A 17,200-nucleotide genomic window follows, 5' to 3' on the forward strand; every position below is an offset into this window, starting at 1 on the left:
GCAGGCCAGTGGTAGAAATACAATATGAACATGGAGTTTCGAACTGGCAATAAGACAATAAGGGGCAGATAAATGGGTAAGGGTAACCTCCTGAATCTCCTGAATATCTCCTGAAGATTTATTTCTTATCGATTCATCAAAATCTGAATCAACGTCATGGTATTCTGTATGGAGATTTAATTTAAAATAACCTTTGGTATGAGTTCATGGGGCCCATTTCACCAATATGCAAAATAATTTGTGCGTGATCGCGGCTGCGATTGCGCTTGATATTACTATCAATCCATGTTAGTTGCATCCACACTTGAAGTTATTGATATTGATAATATTGATACCAACATTTGGAAGGGGGCAAGATGTATACCCAATTGAAAAGGAGCAAAGACTTGGAGGGGGAGTCTTTTCTTTACAAAGTACCTAGTCTTAGTATACTTAGGATACTTATTCCAAAAATTGTCTAGTCTAGCACCTCTCTCTCTCTCTCTCTCTCTCTCTCGCACAAGCATAGGAAAGGAGGCGAATATTCGCAAGCCAGGCCAGGTGAGATGATCAAACCTCCATGTGAATTTTACACTGCCTCTCTACCTATGTGTTGGTTAGGTACCTACTAGGTAGGTAGATATGTCACGGATCCCTTCTAAATCTTGGTTATGGGTTAATAAGAATCAGGTATTCATTCTCCTCTATGGGTACCGGTCGATGATTTGAAAATCCCAATATCACACAGCCCTTTACTTTTAAGAATAGATTGAGTGAGTGAGGGCTTTACCTTACCTTTACCTACCTAATTCACTCAACCCATTCATTTCCTTGTTCTCTAATCCACCAGTGATCTTGTATGCATTTCGTAGGTGACACTAAAAGGCTATACATGTATGCGTATGGGTGTCTGGTGATTCTTGTTCATAGAGTAGATCAATCAATCAAGGTCAACTGAGAGGAGATTTCCCAATGCAATGAACGAATCCAATTAAATTGAATGAACAAACAAAGAAACCTCGATGACCATTCTCCTCTCGCGGCATTCTTCATTGGGGAACAAAACACATTTATTTCTTGCCTTGATTTTTTCTTATCGCAAATGATTTGTTTTGCCAAAGACTCTTGATTTCTGAATGTTCCTTCATAGCTGACATAACACACACACCGTCCGTTTCTTTGTTGCATCGCTCGTTACACATTACCTAACCATTGACTGAAAGCGACGTCTATTATATCTTGCAAGACGTAAAATAAAATTTAATTGCCATCCATGTACAATCACCTCCCTATCTACATTGACCACTGTTTCCTTCCTCTTGCTTTCCAGATAATTTAACACATTTATTTGCATGATAATTACTCACAGCCAGCGTTTAGCACTTCACAATCTTGTCACACGCACAACAATCTACCTAAGCCTTAGTACAGTGCATCAATCAACTTTCGACCTTAGCATTATTAGCTAGTATTCACTCTCACACACCACACGGTACTAAGGGGTAGGGATATCCGTGGAATAAACTAATCGACCCCCATTCATTCACCATTCGAGAAGCCTCCGACTTACGGCTTGGTCAGAATTTAGAAATACGCTCTGTACCTAACTGGGTACCTAGGTCGTAGCTGGACAACTACGAACCGGCCCCGGAACTAGAAGACCAACTAAAGTCTGAATAGTGGGACGACTCCATTAAATCGAAATCGAAATCGAATAATATCCTGTCGATACTGCCTAGTAGGTGTAGTACCTACTACATACTAGATACCTCAGATAGTACCATCGACCCGAGCCTATCTACCTCCTTACCTTCTAGGGCGGCCGTAGATACCGGTATCTACATCTACATCAACATCAACAATTTACAACACTCAATAATAAACCCAGTGATCCTATCAAACTCAATTCCGATTTACCATTTTCTTTAGTTACCCTTCAGACCCTGGTCCAACCAGTGATTCATCACCTCCCTTCCCCCCCCCCAAAGAGAACACACATACGACAGAGAAGGAAAGTGGAATCCCCAGGAAGGAAAAGGTAAAGACTAGCAGCAAGCAACCAAGCAACGAGGCAACCTAAAATTGGTACCAGATCGACTGTTACCGCAACTTTTTTTCCCCTTCCCAATCTTTCTGGATATTTCTACAATTGTGCACAATTTCAATTTGCACAATCCCTCAAATCTACATAGGAAGTTATAGCAGACATTCATTTACTCGATTTCGGGGCAGAAAAAGAAAGAATAACAAGCAAGAGAGCTTGACCATTTACACTTGTCATCTTCCACATATAAACATATATCTTCATCGAAACATTTAGCACAACAAGTCTCTCAGTGGCCTCCAACGGAAACTTGCGAAACCCCGCTGGCCTGCATCGTCTCAGCCATTCGATCCTCCGTTTAGTCCTGGATTCATCCCGGTTCTAAACATTTTTATTTCTCCATTCCAACTGCGACAAATTTCCAAACATCCTTTTTACCTGGGCACATTCACTCACCTTGTTGCTCTCTCGGAATAATAATTCTTTTTATGAAATTCAGTGCATTCACTCAATACTCCCTTCTTTTTGTGCTTTTCCAATCACTCAATTTGCTCTCGCCTACAAAGAACCACGCGGTCTGTAGCTGGAGCTCGAACCCGACCAATTTACGAAACCAATCGCCAATACACCATCCCATTATTTTGTCTCGCTCTCATATTATTGCTTATCATAGCTCGAGGCTTGAAGGTTGGCTCTGCGAATTCGAAAGTGGAACAAAGGAAATAAATAATTGTCAAGATGGCATCTTCTAAGGTGATTACCTTATTTCCCTCATTACATACCAGCGTTATCTATTTATAGGAACCCTGCTGATCATTCTCATCTCTCTCACAGGAAATTCAGCATTCTTCGAGACCTAGCCAAGGCCGACTTCCATCACTGTCTACAAATTCTTCGAGTTCCTATCCACGACAGTCTCATACAAGAAATCACTCTCATTCAGTATCTGCAGGATCACTTATATCGAGCAGCAGGGTGTCTCGACGCAAAAGTGTATCTTCGAACGTTGCGAGTAATGTTAATGCCCTTCTAGCTGCAGCGACAGCGAGTGAGGTTGGCGACAATCCTTTGGCAATGCCAATTTCTACACGAAGAGGAACAATGAGATCCGGACCTATGGGCAGTTTACCATCTCCACCATCGAGTCTGCCAACTCATAGAATAAGGTTGACTATGAAGTCGGGGCGTGGAGAGAGTGCAATTGACGATGATAACAATGACGAGGAAATGGAGGACGAAGAAGACGACGAATTTACAAAGAACAGAATGAGAAGAGCGAGCGAAGGGTCACAACTCTTGAAGGATGGCAAGAAGGCCAATGCCAATGATCTCAAGTGTGACAAGTGTGGAAAAGGATACAAGCACAGCAGTTGCTTGTCTAAGCATTTGTTCGTGCCCACCATCCTTTCCTATCTTCCTCCACATGGGCTTCAGCGCGGAAGCTTTGTGTGATAGTGTTGTGAATTGTTATTAACTTTTTGTTTGCAGATGGGAACATACACCACAATGGTCCTACACCTCGAAATTGTTGATCTCAAAGCATCAACAAGTACAGTTGCTAGAAGCGGCTGCCGTCCTTCTTGGAATGAACCAAGATTCCGTCAATACTCCACCGGACTCTGCAAAGGACCCTCAAAGTGATGACCAGGATTCTGCATCTAGTCTGGGTGATCATGAGATTGATCGTGCTAGCTCCGCGGATATGACACCACCACCTGCAGATATACGCCACGCATACGGTGGCAGTTCGTTCAACGGCTCAAGGATACATGCTGGAAATAGTGACTCTTATACCATGTCGGATAGGGTACGTTATGGTGCTAGCGTTCCAGTCGGCTTCGGTCTTTTCCACCAACAAAACTATGAGCGTCGCCCGCCCTCTTCTGGAATGAATGAGAATCGAGAGGAAGACACATTAACCACAGCGATGGAGGCCCACGGTCTTTCAAGCGACTTCCCAGACGATATTCCTCCCGTACCTGGAATCCCCGCTGAATATTTGAATGATCTTTCAGCGAGTTACACACCTAGCCTTCGCCCACGGCAGAGGGAAAGTTTTGCCAGAGGAAGCTATGACCGTCACCAACTCCATGGCGATGGTGATGTGCAAATGGACGATGGTGATGATAGTATGGGAGATGAGGAAGATTATGATCTGCGTTCCCGCGGTCGTTCTGATGAAGACGATGATGGTGTTTTTGGACATATGGAGGAATAACCGCCGGCAAATCTAAATGTGCCAATCGAAGCAGCCTTTCAATTGGCCATTGTGATTATTTCCCTTTTCTTCTCCTGTAGTAGCAATGTAATAAGTAAATTCGGTCGATTCTTAGCACCAATGTGTGGGGGTTTGATCCACTGAGGTTAAAACTAAGAATCGGGTTGATCTACCAGAACAATAAAAACAAATGTTATCAATGAAAAGAAGATACTCAACAGCCAGACGTGCAGATTCCTAATGTCAATGCCATTTGATACCAATTTTGATGGTGAATATGATAATAGTGATGGTGGCGACGATATCGATGTAGTTAACAGTGGCACGTCGAGGCATATTGTATTGTCAAGCACGCAACTACTTGCAAGCCCTTTTTCAATAGGGTTTCATTTCCCTTTCAGATAGCATCACTCGGCTTGAGGCTTTTAGATAGCACTTGCTGGACATTGGTTGGGTAGGGTGCGGCATGTTATCTAGGTCTGGGATAGAGTTTCTTGACGGAGAAGAAAGAAGTTGGCAAATGATTAGGCGTGCAGTAGTCATAAATGGAGCGGATGTAGAGGAAAAAGCAAACGAAGCTATTGTATAAATAGATGAAAGTGTCAGAGGTTTAAGAAGAAAGCAAAGCAAAACAAAATATCAAATGGATTTCATCTTTCAACAACCTGAAGCAAGACGACTTTACTTATTTAAATTAGAAATATCAAAATTTTCGATGTGGATACCAATTGAAAAAAGTGAGAAAATTGTAATGAAAAAATGGTGGTTGGCAGAACGACTCTTGTATACAAGGAACTGGATTGATGATAGCTCACCGGTAGTGACGTCTTGGTGTCCAAGCTCAAGCTGCATCATGCAAAGCAAGCAAAAAATTCGCATGGGCAGAACATAACTTTACAATTATACATCAAAAGAATCAATTCAACGATATAAAACCAAACGATCAAACTCAAAACTCTTGTTGGTTTGTGATCATTGAAAGAAAAATTGAAACGTGAAAAGAGTCTTTTATATCTGTGGGATAAGCGCGCCGGTCCTAGGAGACGCGTTGGTTTTGTTTATTTGCTACCGGACTGGGTTGTTAGGAAACGACAGACGGGTATGGTACTTTCATTTGTTTATATGATCGATCAAACTTAGTTATTTACAAGTACGCAGGATCTTAACACATAAAACGATTCTGAGCGAAATGTACCAGAACGAAAACAATAATAGTAAAGGAAAAGAGGAGATAATGGCTCCAGCAACACGATCACTAAGAAGAGATAAGGTCGAGAGCTTAGCAGACAGTGCAGAGGCGGTAGCGGATCAACTTGTCAATGGAGATTTGAGCCATCTGCAAAGGGGTGATGATTTGGACGAATATTACTCGAAGAAGGAAGCAGCGAAGAGAGAAAATGATGAGAATTCAATGCTTGTCAAGTCAATGCTGGCCGACTCTGGATTCTCACAGCGGAAACCATCGAAGGTGCCAGATCTATTGAGGTTTCCCTTAGTAGTGGTTCTCAGTTTGATGGGAAGTGGGTTGGCTTATAGTTTGCGTGCGAATTATGTTGAGGCAGAAGAGTTGGGAAGCGTTAGTAGGAGGTATCAGGGATGGGAAGAGGCGGCGGGGTTGGTTGCGTGGAGGACTGCGGAATTGGCATTAGGTTGGTTTGGTAATTATGATGGCTATGATTTTGCGGCTATGACTTTGTTGTCTCGTGGTCCTCCAGTAAGTTTTTTTCCTCCAAATTTCTGCCCCACTATCAAATTGCGCTCGTAGTTGTGATGAGTATGTACTGACTTTTGGGATTTAGTTGTATCTTCTTAACGCGTTCTATGAAGTTAGCGTGAAGACTGTTGTATCGTCTCTTCTGATCGATACCCTCACAACCTACATTCCATTCCGATTACTTCGACCTCTTTCTCCCGCTCATGCAGACGCTCCATCTGTGCCAAACCGAGATATTACTTCAGATATTCCTGTTCAGATCATCACTACACTCCTAGCGGCATCTATCTACAGCGTCACTCTCTACGGTGCATACATGTCGTATATGCCAGTTTACCTTGCTACCTATTTCGAAGGTATCCCATCTATTGCCGCCGCTCATTCCGCAACACCTACTTCTCTCCTTCCCGTTATGCTACTTTTAGGCCTCGCAACACGTTCATTCATTTTCACCCCAGTTACAGCCACCAAGCCTTCAGACTCAGTACCTCCGCCATTCAACCCTGAAACTGCTACGTTGGAAGAGACCATTCTTTATAATTTATGGGGCTTTTCGAACAAAACCAGAATCATTATCAAGAGAACGGCTACTTTGATGATGATTACAGGTGTTAACACCTTTTTGCAAACGTATGTTACGGTTGAGGGGGTTGAGGCGCTCGGTGCTGTGGCGTATTCGGGTATCTGGGTTGTGGCTGCGGGAATTTGTGGCGGTGTATTGGGGTTCGTGGGTGCGGTTTAGGGAGGAAAATGTGATGCAGATTTGATGGCTTGACGTTGAGAGAAGTCGGAGGACGGGTAGGTACATTAGGGGAGACGAAGTAGAGAATTACTGTACATGGAAGAAGACGCATATGGATCTCGCTATTTCCTCTTTTTGGGATTTATTGATTTGGCGGAGTATAGTTGACTGGTTGAAGCGAGCCTTTTTTGATTTTTTTCACTGGCTTGAGATACAGGGGAATATGTTCACATGTTTGCTTATCGACACGGCGGACACGGCGAGAAGGGTTAGGGGATCAATCTACTCATCCGGGGGGGAATAATCATAAACACTTTCAAGTAATAGTTGGCGGGTGTGATTATTTGTTTTACCGTGTTGTATTGTATTCTTTATGGTTTTGATTTCTTGAAAAGGAGTGCTGATGGATGATTTTGATGGATATTGTATGCCGGTATCAAGGTTATTTCTAAAAATAGATGCATGTATTGATTTCAACAAAGGGGTATGGGGTACATCTGTCTGTATGCCTATGATACAAGAATGAAGGGAAGTGAATGTGAATTGAATGTGAATTGAAACTTATTGCATTGATAGATACCTGGGTCGGTACTTGTAGATGCTTTGATGAATGATATTGTATTTGTCCATATTTTACAGGACTAGGCTGACATTTGAGATGCGAGAGTAAGCAGGCATTTTATTCCTTTCAGATCATATTGTGTAATCTTGTGACCCATAGCTTAACCGCAATTTCAAGACAAGAAGGGGGGGGAGGTATGTGAATAAAGGGTGAAATGGTAAATCGTAAATGGGAAGGTGCAAACAATCATTTTAAACGGATCAGATTATAATAAAACATATTGATAATCACTAGCATTGGAGCATTAATTAAATATTCATCGTCTACATCGATTCCCAAAACAACCAAGATACATCATCCATCAATTTCATACTCCATACTCCATACTCCATACTCCATACTCCATACGCATTCCAAGTGCTTTTCCCATCTCAGCCTTCCTTTTCCAGTTGATTTTATTCGTCATCAGCTCCATCCATCAGATTCAGCCTTCGACACCTACTTGACTCCTCTCTGTATGATCTAGATACCGTACAGATTCCGTACAGATCCCATCCACTTTGCCACGGTCACGGCCACGGCCACGGCTTCTCCTGCTGCTACTTTCTTCTTATCTTTTTTGGGCATATCTACCTACCTACTACCTACCTACTACCTACTTATTACTCGCGGCGGTACTTATTACTGATATATCTGATATATCTGAAATATCACGAAACAAAGCCTTGGAACCCATGACACCTTTTGGCATATTTTTATAATGAAATATGTAGGCTTCGTAATACACCCAACCCCAATCTAGGATTTTTTTTAATTGTCTTTGATTCGATTAAAGATCTATTCTATTCTGGTCGTCAACTTTACCTGCCTATTATTATTATTATTTGCCATCACTCTCAGTATTTTATCACGGTATTTGCAATTACCACTGTACATACGTACATCCACTGTACATACCACCCATCCACCACCCATCCACACATCACACCCATCACACCCATCCATATACACACATACTCTCCCTTCCAGAGCCTCATCGATATCGCGTCTCCTCTGCTGCAAACTGAAAACAACACTCGATCCGACCAAGATAGAGAAGAAAATAGCATCCCGCTCTCCCAAACAAACATGGCATCCGATGCATCCAGAAGGTATGTTTTTTGATGGACGCTTTCCTTCCCCCTTTTTTTGTTTATTTCCCATTTCCCATATTGTACTTATTTTTACCCTTTTTCCCCATAACTATCGGTACCTTGATACTATTTTGATCTACCTACGTAGATACCTACATTAGCTGTTTTCATAGCTTCCCCCTCCCCTCCACAAAAAGCACGTGCATTTTTATGTTTATGCTACATGCTTTTTCCCTTGACTTTGGCCTTTGGGCTTTTGCCTTCCTGTTCCCGCCGCTTTGCAAGAAAAGAAAAGATGGGGACCAATTGGGGGACCGATTGGGGGGGCAGAATAAGAGCCAGCCAGCCAGGTACAAGCAAGGTCCCAAATATTATAAAGGGAATAAGAAGGGCAACCACAAGATCAAGATATAAGAGGCTCAAGGCAAATTATCGGGGAAGAAAAGGCAAAAAAAAAAAAGACCCAAGATCCAAAATCCAAAATAATACCTGCCAATGATCGCAAAGTAGGCGTTAGGTAAGGATTTGGATTGGTGACAGTATCGCGCTTTACAATTTGCCGATGGATTTTCGCGTTTTTTAGTTGCTTTCACGACAGATTATTACTACACTACACTACACTACACTACATGCCTGCCTACTTACTCCGTACTATTTCGGTCAATATTTCATCACTTATCTTTTTCTTACCTTTCCTTAACAATTGACTTTCGACCAATTTTTTTGAACGACATACTCTGGATTCTGGAACTTTTTACTAATTTGTTTTTTTCTTCTCTCTTTTAGATGGCTTGATGAGTCAGGTATTTGGAGCTGTCGAATCAAGGTCCCACCACAATCGCATGTCGACAATTCAAGAGCAATCGATACTATCAATTCCAACATAAACTCCATCAACGTGGCCGCAAATAATACAATGGATGCCGCTCTGGAGATGACAAGTCCTGGCCGGAAGGCCAAGCTCGCGGAAACGATCCAATCTATGGCAAACTTGAATAGTAACATTGAGAATATGGAATCACCTATGGATCCGGATGCACAGGCAACAATCACAGACTTTCTCGATTTCACGGAATATCTACCTTCTGATTTGGTTCGGTCATTGGCACTCATTAGTGACCTCGATGAGAAATATGTCAATGCCTCGTCGAACTTGAATGACTTGACAAAAACCTATGGTCACCTCCCCGATCTTCCTGCCGATACAAAACCTGACCCTGTCTCTTTGCGAAAAGATATATCTACCAGCTTGACCGATGCCCTCGGTGCACGTACATTGGCTTTCGCAGAGGCGTCACATCTGGTTGAGAACGTGGAGAGACATTACAAAAGGGCCCAGAACATATTGGCGAAGCTTCAGACCATGGCAGAAAACTATCCCGAATCTCGAGAAACAAGTCCTGTTCCGCAGAAGCCAAATTCCCCGGTCTCAAATCGATTGCCAGGAAAATTACTTTTGCGAACTGGAAACCCTGATGGTCGTATGCGTGTTCGCAAACGACGCGCGCCAATCATCACTGTTCCTGGCGAGGTCATGGCTCCATATGAGCTCGACTACGATTCTTATGATTCGTACAGTGATGATTCGGAATCCGACGCTGGTCCACCCACACCGCGTCGGCAGACACCTGCGAGATCCGTATCGGTCAATCCTAAGATCAAGTTGAAGGTCAAGCCAGCCAAGAAAGAGAAAGTACCAAAAGCCCCCCGGACACCAAGGCCCCCTGGAGTTATGGGAACAAACGTACATAGCGCGGTTGCCGGAATATCGACAAGTAACGCACTAGCGAAACTCCAACCTCCACCACCGGATGCGAAAGCGGGAACCGAAGATGCGCCTTGGCTTCAGTTGACCGCATGGGAGCTTGCGAAGCTCAGAAAGAGAATGAAAAAGAATGCGGTATGGAGCCCGAGCGATACAATGATCGCACGTGAATTAAAACAATTGGGACGAGGAATTGAAGCGTATCGTACTGCAAAGAGTAAGGCTGACGCTGCAGGACAGCCTTTCGAACCATCGGTACCACCCCAACTCACCGGGAAGACAGTTATCGCGGAAGGTGCTATAAGTGCAGAAGCCTTAGGCACAGAGGAGATACAACTTAGCAATCGTGGTATGAAGCTTAACGAAGCCAAGAAATTAAAGAGAGAGGCAGCCGCAAAAGAGCTTGCCAAATTGGCGGCTGAAGAAGCTGAAGAATCTGTACGAAAGATGACAGAAGCTGCTAGTACAGTAAAGAGCCTTTTTGGGAATCATCCTGAAGAGGAGAAGAAAGAGAAAGAGAAAGAAAAAGAAAAAGAGAAAGAGAAAGCTCCTACTAAAACACCTAAGAAGCAGCCAGCATCGAAAAAACGAAAACGCGAGTCCACAATCGAAGATGTAAAGGCGAATGGCGAGGCAAACCCATCGAGTATAGATGGCATAACTGACACGAATGATGCTCAAGGTGATAAAGTGAATGAAGTAGATTCTTCGAAATTAGGTAAGCCTCAATTCAAGAGAACGAAGACTGAAACCCCGGTTCCACCCCCTCATCCCATCATCACAAATGCCACTCCCCGCGCAACTCCTGTACCAACTTTGGAATCTGCCGTATCCGTGGCATCTTCCATTGCTCTACCAGTACCAGCTACAGATACACCAATCAATTCTACTCCGGTTGCATCAGTAACGGCTTCATCACCACCAAAGTCTTCAACGCCAATTCTTCCTCCGGGTGCGGAAAAGAAGGAGGCCAAGAAAGAGGCGAGAAAAGCAGCAGCGGCTGCTAAAAAAGAAGCCAAAGAAGCCGCAAAAGCAGTTGTGGAATCGGAATTGGCAGAAAAGAAGGAAGATCAAAAATCGGAAAAGCTAGAGAAGACAACTAACACACGTGCCACTCGAAAAGCAACTCCGGTTGCTCAAGTAATTGAACCCACTACACCACCAGTATCAGAACCCCTCCCAGCTAAAAGACCAACATCTTCTCGTGGTAAAGCAGCCGCTGCAAAGGAAGCGGTAACTGCCGCCGCCATCAAAGCAGAAGAGCCCATCTCTGCAGCTCCTATGCCAGCAGTACTAGATCGCCCTAGACGCACTAGCACAGCTCGCAACACACCGGCACCAGAAACCCGTCAACCGAGCAAAAGAGCAAAAAGGCCTGCTCCAGGTGTTGTAACTCTTACTACAGAAGGCGGATCTACTGCTGTCAGCGTTGGCAAGAGACGTGCTGCTCCCCGCAAAAAGGCAGGACAGAAAAAGGAAAAGAAAGATGGAAGAGAAGGCAGTGCGGTCCAAGAAGTTTTGGATGAGGTAGATGATGATGGAAATTTGATTGATCCAAACGAACAGAGATATTGCATTTGTAATCGGGTTAGCTTTGGCACGATGATTGCTTGTGAGAATGATAATGTGAGTCTTCCTTTCCACAAGAGGTCTGTGTCTTGGTTTGTATTGAATATGGAAGAGAAGAAGGGAAAGGGATAAGCAGAGACGGGACAAGACGAGACGAGACTAATGATTGATTGATTGATAGTGCGAGAAAGAATGGTTTCATCTGGAATGTGTGGAAATGACGGCTGTTCCTCCTAGAACCACTAAGTGGTATTGTCCAGATTGTAGGATTATTTTGGGGATTGGTGAGAAAGGGGAAGTCAACGCTAGAGGGAGGAAAAGGTAATGGGTGGGCTGGGATAATAATGGGTGGTAGCTTTGCTAAATGGCTAATTAGCTGATTAGCTAATATGGAGTTTACAACATGGCTGGCTGGTTTGATTGATAATAATGACTTTGGGAATTGGAATGATTGCATACTTGCTTGCATGCAATAGAGGCGATGGGTCATGAATTCATGATGTTTTCCTTGCAATCTTGGTCCGGAGAGTGTATGATTATGTATGTGTATTGTATGGATGGGAGATGAGAGATGGGAAGTGGGAAGTGGGAAGTGGGTAGGGTTATTTTGTGATACTCTGTCCCATTTGCTGGCTGGCTGGCTACTGGGTTGGTTGGTTGCCTGTTTGTGTGTGGACGTATGTCTATCAACAATTAATATCATATGTACGAGTGGATAGATGGAGAGATGTAATGGAAGTGTGTATTAAAATTGTAGTGGATATCACACTCTACTTTCTACATCTTTGCTAATATTCTATGTAATTTATTCATGTATTTCTGATCTTGTATAATACCAGAAGAGTAGCACCATCTTGTTATTGCCCTTTTATCTCAAGTAAATCCAGGAACCTCGATATTGAACTTCTCTCCGTGGATGCCCCAGCGTGATATGGATCCGCCGCTTCCGAAGAGGAGATCGAGTTTTTGTTCGCGGTGCCAGATGAATCTTTTTTTGTTTTTGTTTTTGTTCTGGTCGGGTAGGGTTTGGATGAAGTACTGGGGGTGGGTGGGGGTGTTAGAATTTGGGGTTGTGGGTTGGTGGATGATGGGTGGATGGATGATGGATGGATAGATGGGTGGATGGATGGTTTATGTTTGAGGCTTTACTTGGTATTGTGTACTGTGGAGAGGAATTCGAGACGAGGTGGGGGTTAAGAGATGGAGAGGGCAGAAAGGATAGGGTAGGGTATGGTAGGGTAGGTAGGATAGGATGGGAGAGTGAAGGGATGGATACATAGGTACGCAAGGGAGAGATAGGCAAGAAAGGAATATATACATACCAAAATTTTATGTTCGGGAATCCATTCCTCGTCCATGGTATCGAGTTTCCAGTCGGAAGCATTTTTGAACATGACGCCGGCGTGGCGATCGCGATAGCCGATCAGGTGGTTTTCGATGGAGTAGGAGGGGTCGTGGAGGAGTCGGTGGAGAATGTCTTTTGCGGTGCGGAGGGGAGGGGATTTTTGTGTGGGGAGGGGGAGGGGGGTTGGGGTTGCAGAGGGAGTGGGAGTGGGAGTTGGGGAGAAAGTTGAGAGGAAGGTGTTGGGTGGGGTGATGGGGGGATGATGGAAGGTACGGGTGCTGGGACGGAGATGGAGATGGGCTGTTTCGAAGGATGAGGTATGCATGGTGTAGGATAGATAACCTTTTTGATTTGGGGGCGTGGATTTGTCTTTCTGGAGGGAGGAAAGCCATTTTTCGAGAGTGGGATTGAGGTCTAGGGAATCGATGTTGGTAAGACCGAGGAGAAAACATCCTTCGTAGAAGGGAGAGGAATCATCTGCTTCTTGATCGACTAGGGGTTGGGGCCATAAATGAAGGATTGAGGGTGAAGATGAAGATGAAGATGTGAGGTTTGTTAGAGCTATAGAGGGGTTGTTAATATCGAATTTCAGTTTATGGAAGAAAGAAATAAATGATGAATGGATAGGTTAGTGAAAATACTTACAGCTCCTCAAGGTCACCAATCTATCACCAAGCATATCCAACCATCTTCCACATTCCAGCGAGGAAGTACCTGAATACACGAAATCTATCTGAATGATAACTTCACCCAAAAGTTTAGCCGGCACATCTTGTTGTTGAATGCTGGCGAGAAGGTTTTTCCAATATGAGAAATGAGAATAACTTTCTGTGGGGGCACTTTCGATGGTGGAATGCATGAGCTGGAATTTCAGGTAGAGGAGTTCGAGGGTTGATCTATCTACATTTTGAAGATGGTAGAGATTATAGGTGTTGATCCATTGAGTGATTTGGTCTCTTTGGTGTGATGTTAGTGTCTATGTGGTGATAGGAAAAGGAGAAGAAATTTACTCGGTTAGATGTTCATCTTCGTCATCGTTGAAGAGACCGGTACCACATTCCATGTGATAGGGTGTTAGGTCAATTTCTGGAACTTTTCCATAGTAGGTGAAAAATTCACGGATTGTAGTTTTGAAGTCGAGGTTCTCTGGGGATGATTCTGATCCGAAGCCTGATGATAGGGAGGCGATTATCGAATTTTCCCAATTTTGATCCGTGGTATCTGAAGCATTGGGTTTCACATGATGTTGTTCGGAACCTGATGATAATGCATGCCGTAAAAGGGCGATGATGGCAATGGAAGTAAGACTTCCAATATTAGAACTTGCATAAAGTCCTTGAACCGTTGCCCAGGCCCTGATGTAGTGGTAGACATGGTGTAGAGTATTGTCTATGCTGACTGTATCATATCAGATTGGCATTTCTATATTTCTGGGGAAGTATGGCGAATGGCCAAGAAATGGAGATAAAGTTCTGAGAGGGGTTTAATCAGATAGGAGCTTACACTTTTGAGCGAAATCGGTCAGCCAAAGAATTCTAATGGCTTGTTTTGACGACCATTCGTCACAGTATTGGAGGGCCGCTAGTGGAATACTTTGAGGCAATTTGTTATGACTATTTGATATGTGAGCAACACTAAAAGTTTAAACAGCCGTTGCATGAGTGGAGACTCTTTCGATGGGTATCTAAGGGGACACTTGGCAGCATACATTCTTCTCACAAATGGCTCGCAACAACCATATTGAACCTCGAAAGTGAAGCTATTGATTCGTACAACAAAGACCGGATGTGCGCCTGGCTGAACCGATGACACAACAATATTCGCATCCGGATACTCAACTTGAGCCTTTTGGATTGCCTCCCAAAAGACGTCTATAAACAAACTTGCCGAAATAGTTCCAAAAACCACGCATTCCAATGTTTCGTTTCTTGTCGTACACTGTATGGCGTGGCTTTCAGTAGCAAAACAGACAAGCTTTGGAAGGGCGCCAATGCGAGCACGACGAGCGCTTGGAATACCTCCTTGATCTTGGCTATCAAGGTCCTCTTCTGGACCCGCAAGACTTGGATCCAAAAGTTTCTGCAATGTTTGGAAAGCTAGATTAGCTTCTTTCCACCACCCTGGAGTAGGGACGTGGAATTGGTCTTGGAAGTATTGCGTGAGTATCAACTCCTCATTATTTGTGTCGTCTGCCATGGGGAAAGTGTGGAGGAGGGTAAAAATAGCTCGAATTGTTCAGAAATAGAAATGAATTGGTTTGAAGGGGAAGGAAATGAGATCTGTGTACAATGCTTATTGTTTGAATGATACAGAAATAGCAAGAAAGAATAAACTTTTTGTATCTTATTCTGATGTAGGGATTCGACAGAGAGCTTGCTTTGCCTTTAACAATTTTGGAGTATATTTGCTACCTTACCTATGCATCAGTGCTTACCTTCAAATCTGCCTTGGTGGCTTCTCAATTGACGAATCTTGCAGCATTGAATACCTAGGTATACGAGAAGAGTCATCGTCGCCAGTCCCTCTCTAAAAATGAAGGATGTGCATCTTTTATCTCGGCCAGTGAGTCATACAACTTTGTACGTACAATCAAATTTGCAATACAAATTGAAGGGCATCGACATTTTCCTTTGCAGTACTCCTCCGTCTCCGTCCGCGATCAGATAATTGTTAGTAGAATAATAATAATAGAACATGTGGTGAGCAGTGATACACTTGATTGGCCAATGACAGAATCATAGAACTCTGGAAGGGAAATGAAAACAAAGAGAAATAAATTGGCATGAGAGTGGAAAAGCTTGGTGAATGGGCGGAGGAATGACAAGATTGTGGGTGGCCAAGGTCTGGGCAGTACGTAGTCGAGATTTCAATGGAGAAATGATTGGTGATGAGGAAAAACATCTGAGCATACCGAGTCTGAGAGAGGATATCCATCCGTATAGCCAAAAGACAGCGTTTCATAAATTATTCAGGTATGCATATTTATTATTATGGATGACCAGGTCTCGCAGGTGTATGCCCACGGTATGGCCATCCATGGTATGGAGACTAGGGTTGGGATTTTTGATGATATATAATATCGCATATTCGTTAGTTGAATATAATACATAATATTAGTCAAATCGTATTATATATAACTAATAATAAAATCCTATAAAAATCCTATAAAAAGCTATTTTGAAGTTATTTTGAAACTAGTTTGAAAAGAAAATAATTAGTATATAAATCACATGATTAGCAAATAAATAGCACCTGACTTTTAGGTCTAATTATACACTAAATTGAAAATTACAACCTATTAAAAACTTTTTCTAAAAACAACCTACTTTCATTCATCCTGATAATTTTATTAATCCAAAAAACATGTGTATAAGCTTAGCATAATATTTTATATACCTCAAAAAGTGTGATAATATGAAATTATATAATCAACCCTAAGAATATGTAATTTGCCCATCCCTAATGAAGACTCCGTCTTCGTACATCTGCAGCATTGAAATGGAATATGGGGATATTTAAATTAATAAAGCGCTCAGTCAGTCAGCTGAAAGTACAAAAAGGGGTGGATCATCCCACCCCGCACAAATGGAAAGAAAGCTTGAGAGAAATGAGTTGATTATTTGCCGATACCTACCTACATACATACTGTTTCCGTACTCTGTACTCTGCACTCTCATCTCATCAAATCAAGTGGCACTTTGTTCCACGGAATCTTACCACTTTCGACACACGGAGTTTCCATAGGGTCTTCTAAGATGTGTGATGGTGACATACTCGTATAGATACGAGACAAGCTGACATGTTGGCTGATGGCTGGTCGTCTAACGGAAGTGCTACTCGAGTCTGGTATAGTATGAAAGGCGTCTTTGAGAGGAGTGTGAGGAGTGTGAGGAGTGTGAGGAGTGTGAGGAGTGTGAGGAGTGTGAGGAGTGTGAGGAATTCGAAGCATTCGAGGCAATAGGAGCCAACTTTGATGGATTCGATTGGATTCGATTTATTAAAATCCATCTACTTTGGTATGCCTCCCTCTTGTGAGATAATTATTACCATGCCTTTCTTTGTCCTACCTCGCCCACACTGCACGTAGGTACGTGAGGATAATATCAATTCAATCTCATTCCATCCCATC

At 43.1% G+C, this 17,200-nt stretch overlaps 4 protein-coding genes across 4 annotated transcripts; 3 read left to right on the forward strand and 1 right to left on the reverse strand.

Annotated features, from left to right (window-relative positions):
- Positions 1-2,761: 2,761 nt before the first annotated feature.
- EAE98_001686 (uncharacterized protein) lies at positions 2,762-4,241 on the forward strand (the record flags this gene model as incomplete). The annotated part of the gene is made up of 3 exons (XM_038949305.1): positions 2,762-2,776; positions 2,858-3,411; positions 3,512-4,241. 3 exons carry the CDS (start codon positions 2,762-2,764, stop codon positions 4,239-4,241), a joined length of 1,299 nt encoding a protein of 432 aa, XP_038814290.1.
- An 891-nt stretch (positions 4,242-5,132) lies between these two features.
- Positions 5,133-7,228, forward strand: EAE98_001687 (uncharacterized protein). Its single transcript, XM_038949306.1, has 3 exons — positions 5,133-5,340; positions 5,400-5,955; positions 6,041-7,228. Exons 2-3 carry the CDS (start codon positions 5,431-5,433, stop codon positions 6,695-6,697), a joined length of 1,182 nt encoding a protein of 393 aa, XP_038814291.1. The 5' UTR covers positions 5,133-5,340; positions 5,400-5,430; the 3' UTR covers positions 6,698-7,228.
- Positions 7,229-9,308: 2,080 nt separating this feature from the next.
- Positions 9,309-11,858, forward strand: EAE98_001688 (uncharacterized protein; the record flags this gene model as incomplete). The annotated part of the gene is made up of 1 exon (XM_038949307.1): positions 9,309-11,858. One exon carries the CDS (start codon positions 9,309-9,311, stop codon positions 11,856-11,858), a length of 2,550 nt encoding a protein of 849 aa, XP_038814292.1.
- A 534-nt stretch (positions 11,859-12,392) lies between these two features.
- Positions 12,393-15,442, reverse strand: EAE98_001689 (uncharacterized protein). The gene is made up of 6 exons (XM_038949308.1): positions 14,780-15,442; positions 14,575-14,684; positions 14,082-14,469; positions 13,717-14,027; positions 13,049-13,632; positions 12,393-12,764 (listed from the first exon to the last, which is right to left on the reverse strand). Exons 1-6 carry the CDS (start codon positions 15,265-15,267, stop codon positions 12,600-12,602), a joined length of 2,046 nt encoding a protein of 681 aa, XP_038814293.1. The 5' UTR covers positions 15,268-15,442; the 3' UTR covers positions 12,393-12,599.
- Between the last annotated feature and the right edge of the window lie 1,758 nt (positions 15,443-17,200).

Source organism: Botrytis deweyae (genome assembly GCF_014898535.1).
Source record: "Botrytis deweyae strain B1 chromosome Unknown BDEW_003, whole genome shotgun sequence".
NCBI classification, from domain to species: Eukaryota; Fungi; Ascomycota; class Leotiomycetes; order Helotiales; family Sclerotiniaceae; genus Botrytis; species Botrytis deweyae.

Coding starts and splice junctions, on each gene's coding strand:
- EAE98_001687 (XM_038949306.1), top strand. CDS start 5,431: ATGTACCAGAACGAAAACAATAATAGTAAAGGAAAAGAGGAGATAATG. Junction 5,956..6,040: donor TGTTGTCTCGTGGTCCTCCA/GTAAGTTTTTTT, acceptor TTTGGGATTTAG/TTGTATCTTCTTAACGCGTT.
- EAE98_001689 (XM_038949308.1), bottom strand. CDS start 15,267: ATGGCAGACGACACAAATAATGAGGAGTTGATACTCACGCAATACTTC. Junction 14,028..14,081: donor GAAGATGAACATCTAACCGA/GTAAATTTCTTC, acceptor ATCACACCAAAG/AGACCAAATCACTCAATGGA. Junction 12,765..13,048: donor TTCCCGAACATAAAATTTTG/GTATGTATATAT, acceptor ACCCACCCCCAG/TACTTCATCCAAACCCTACC.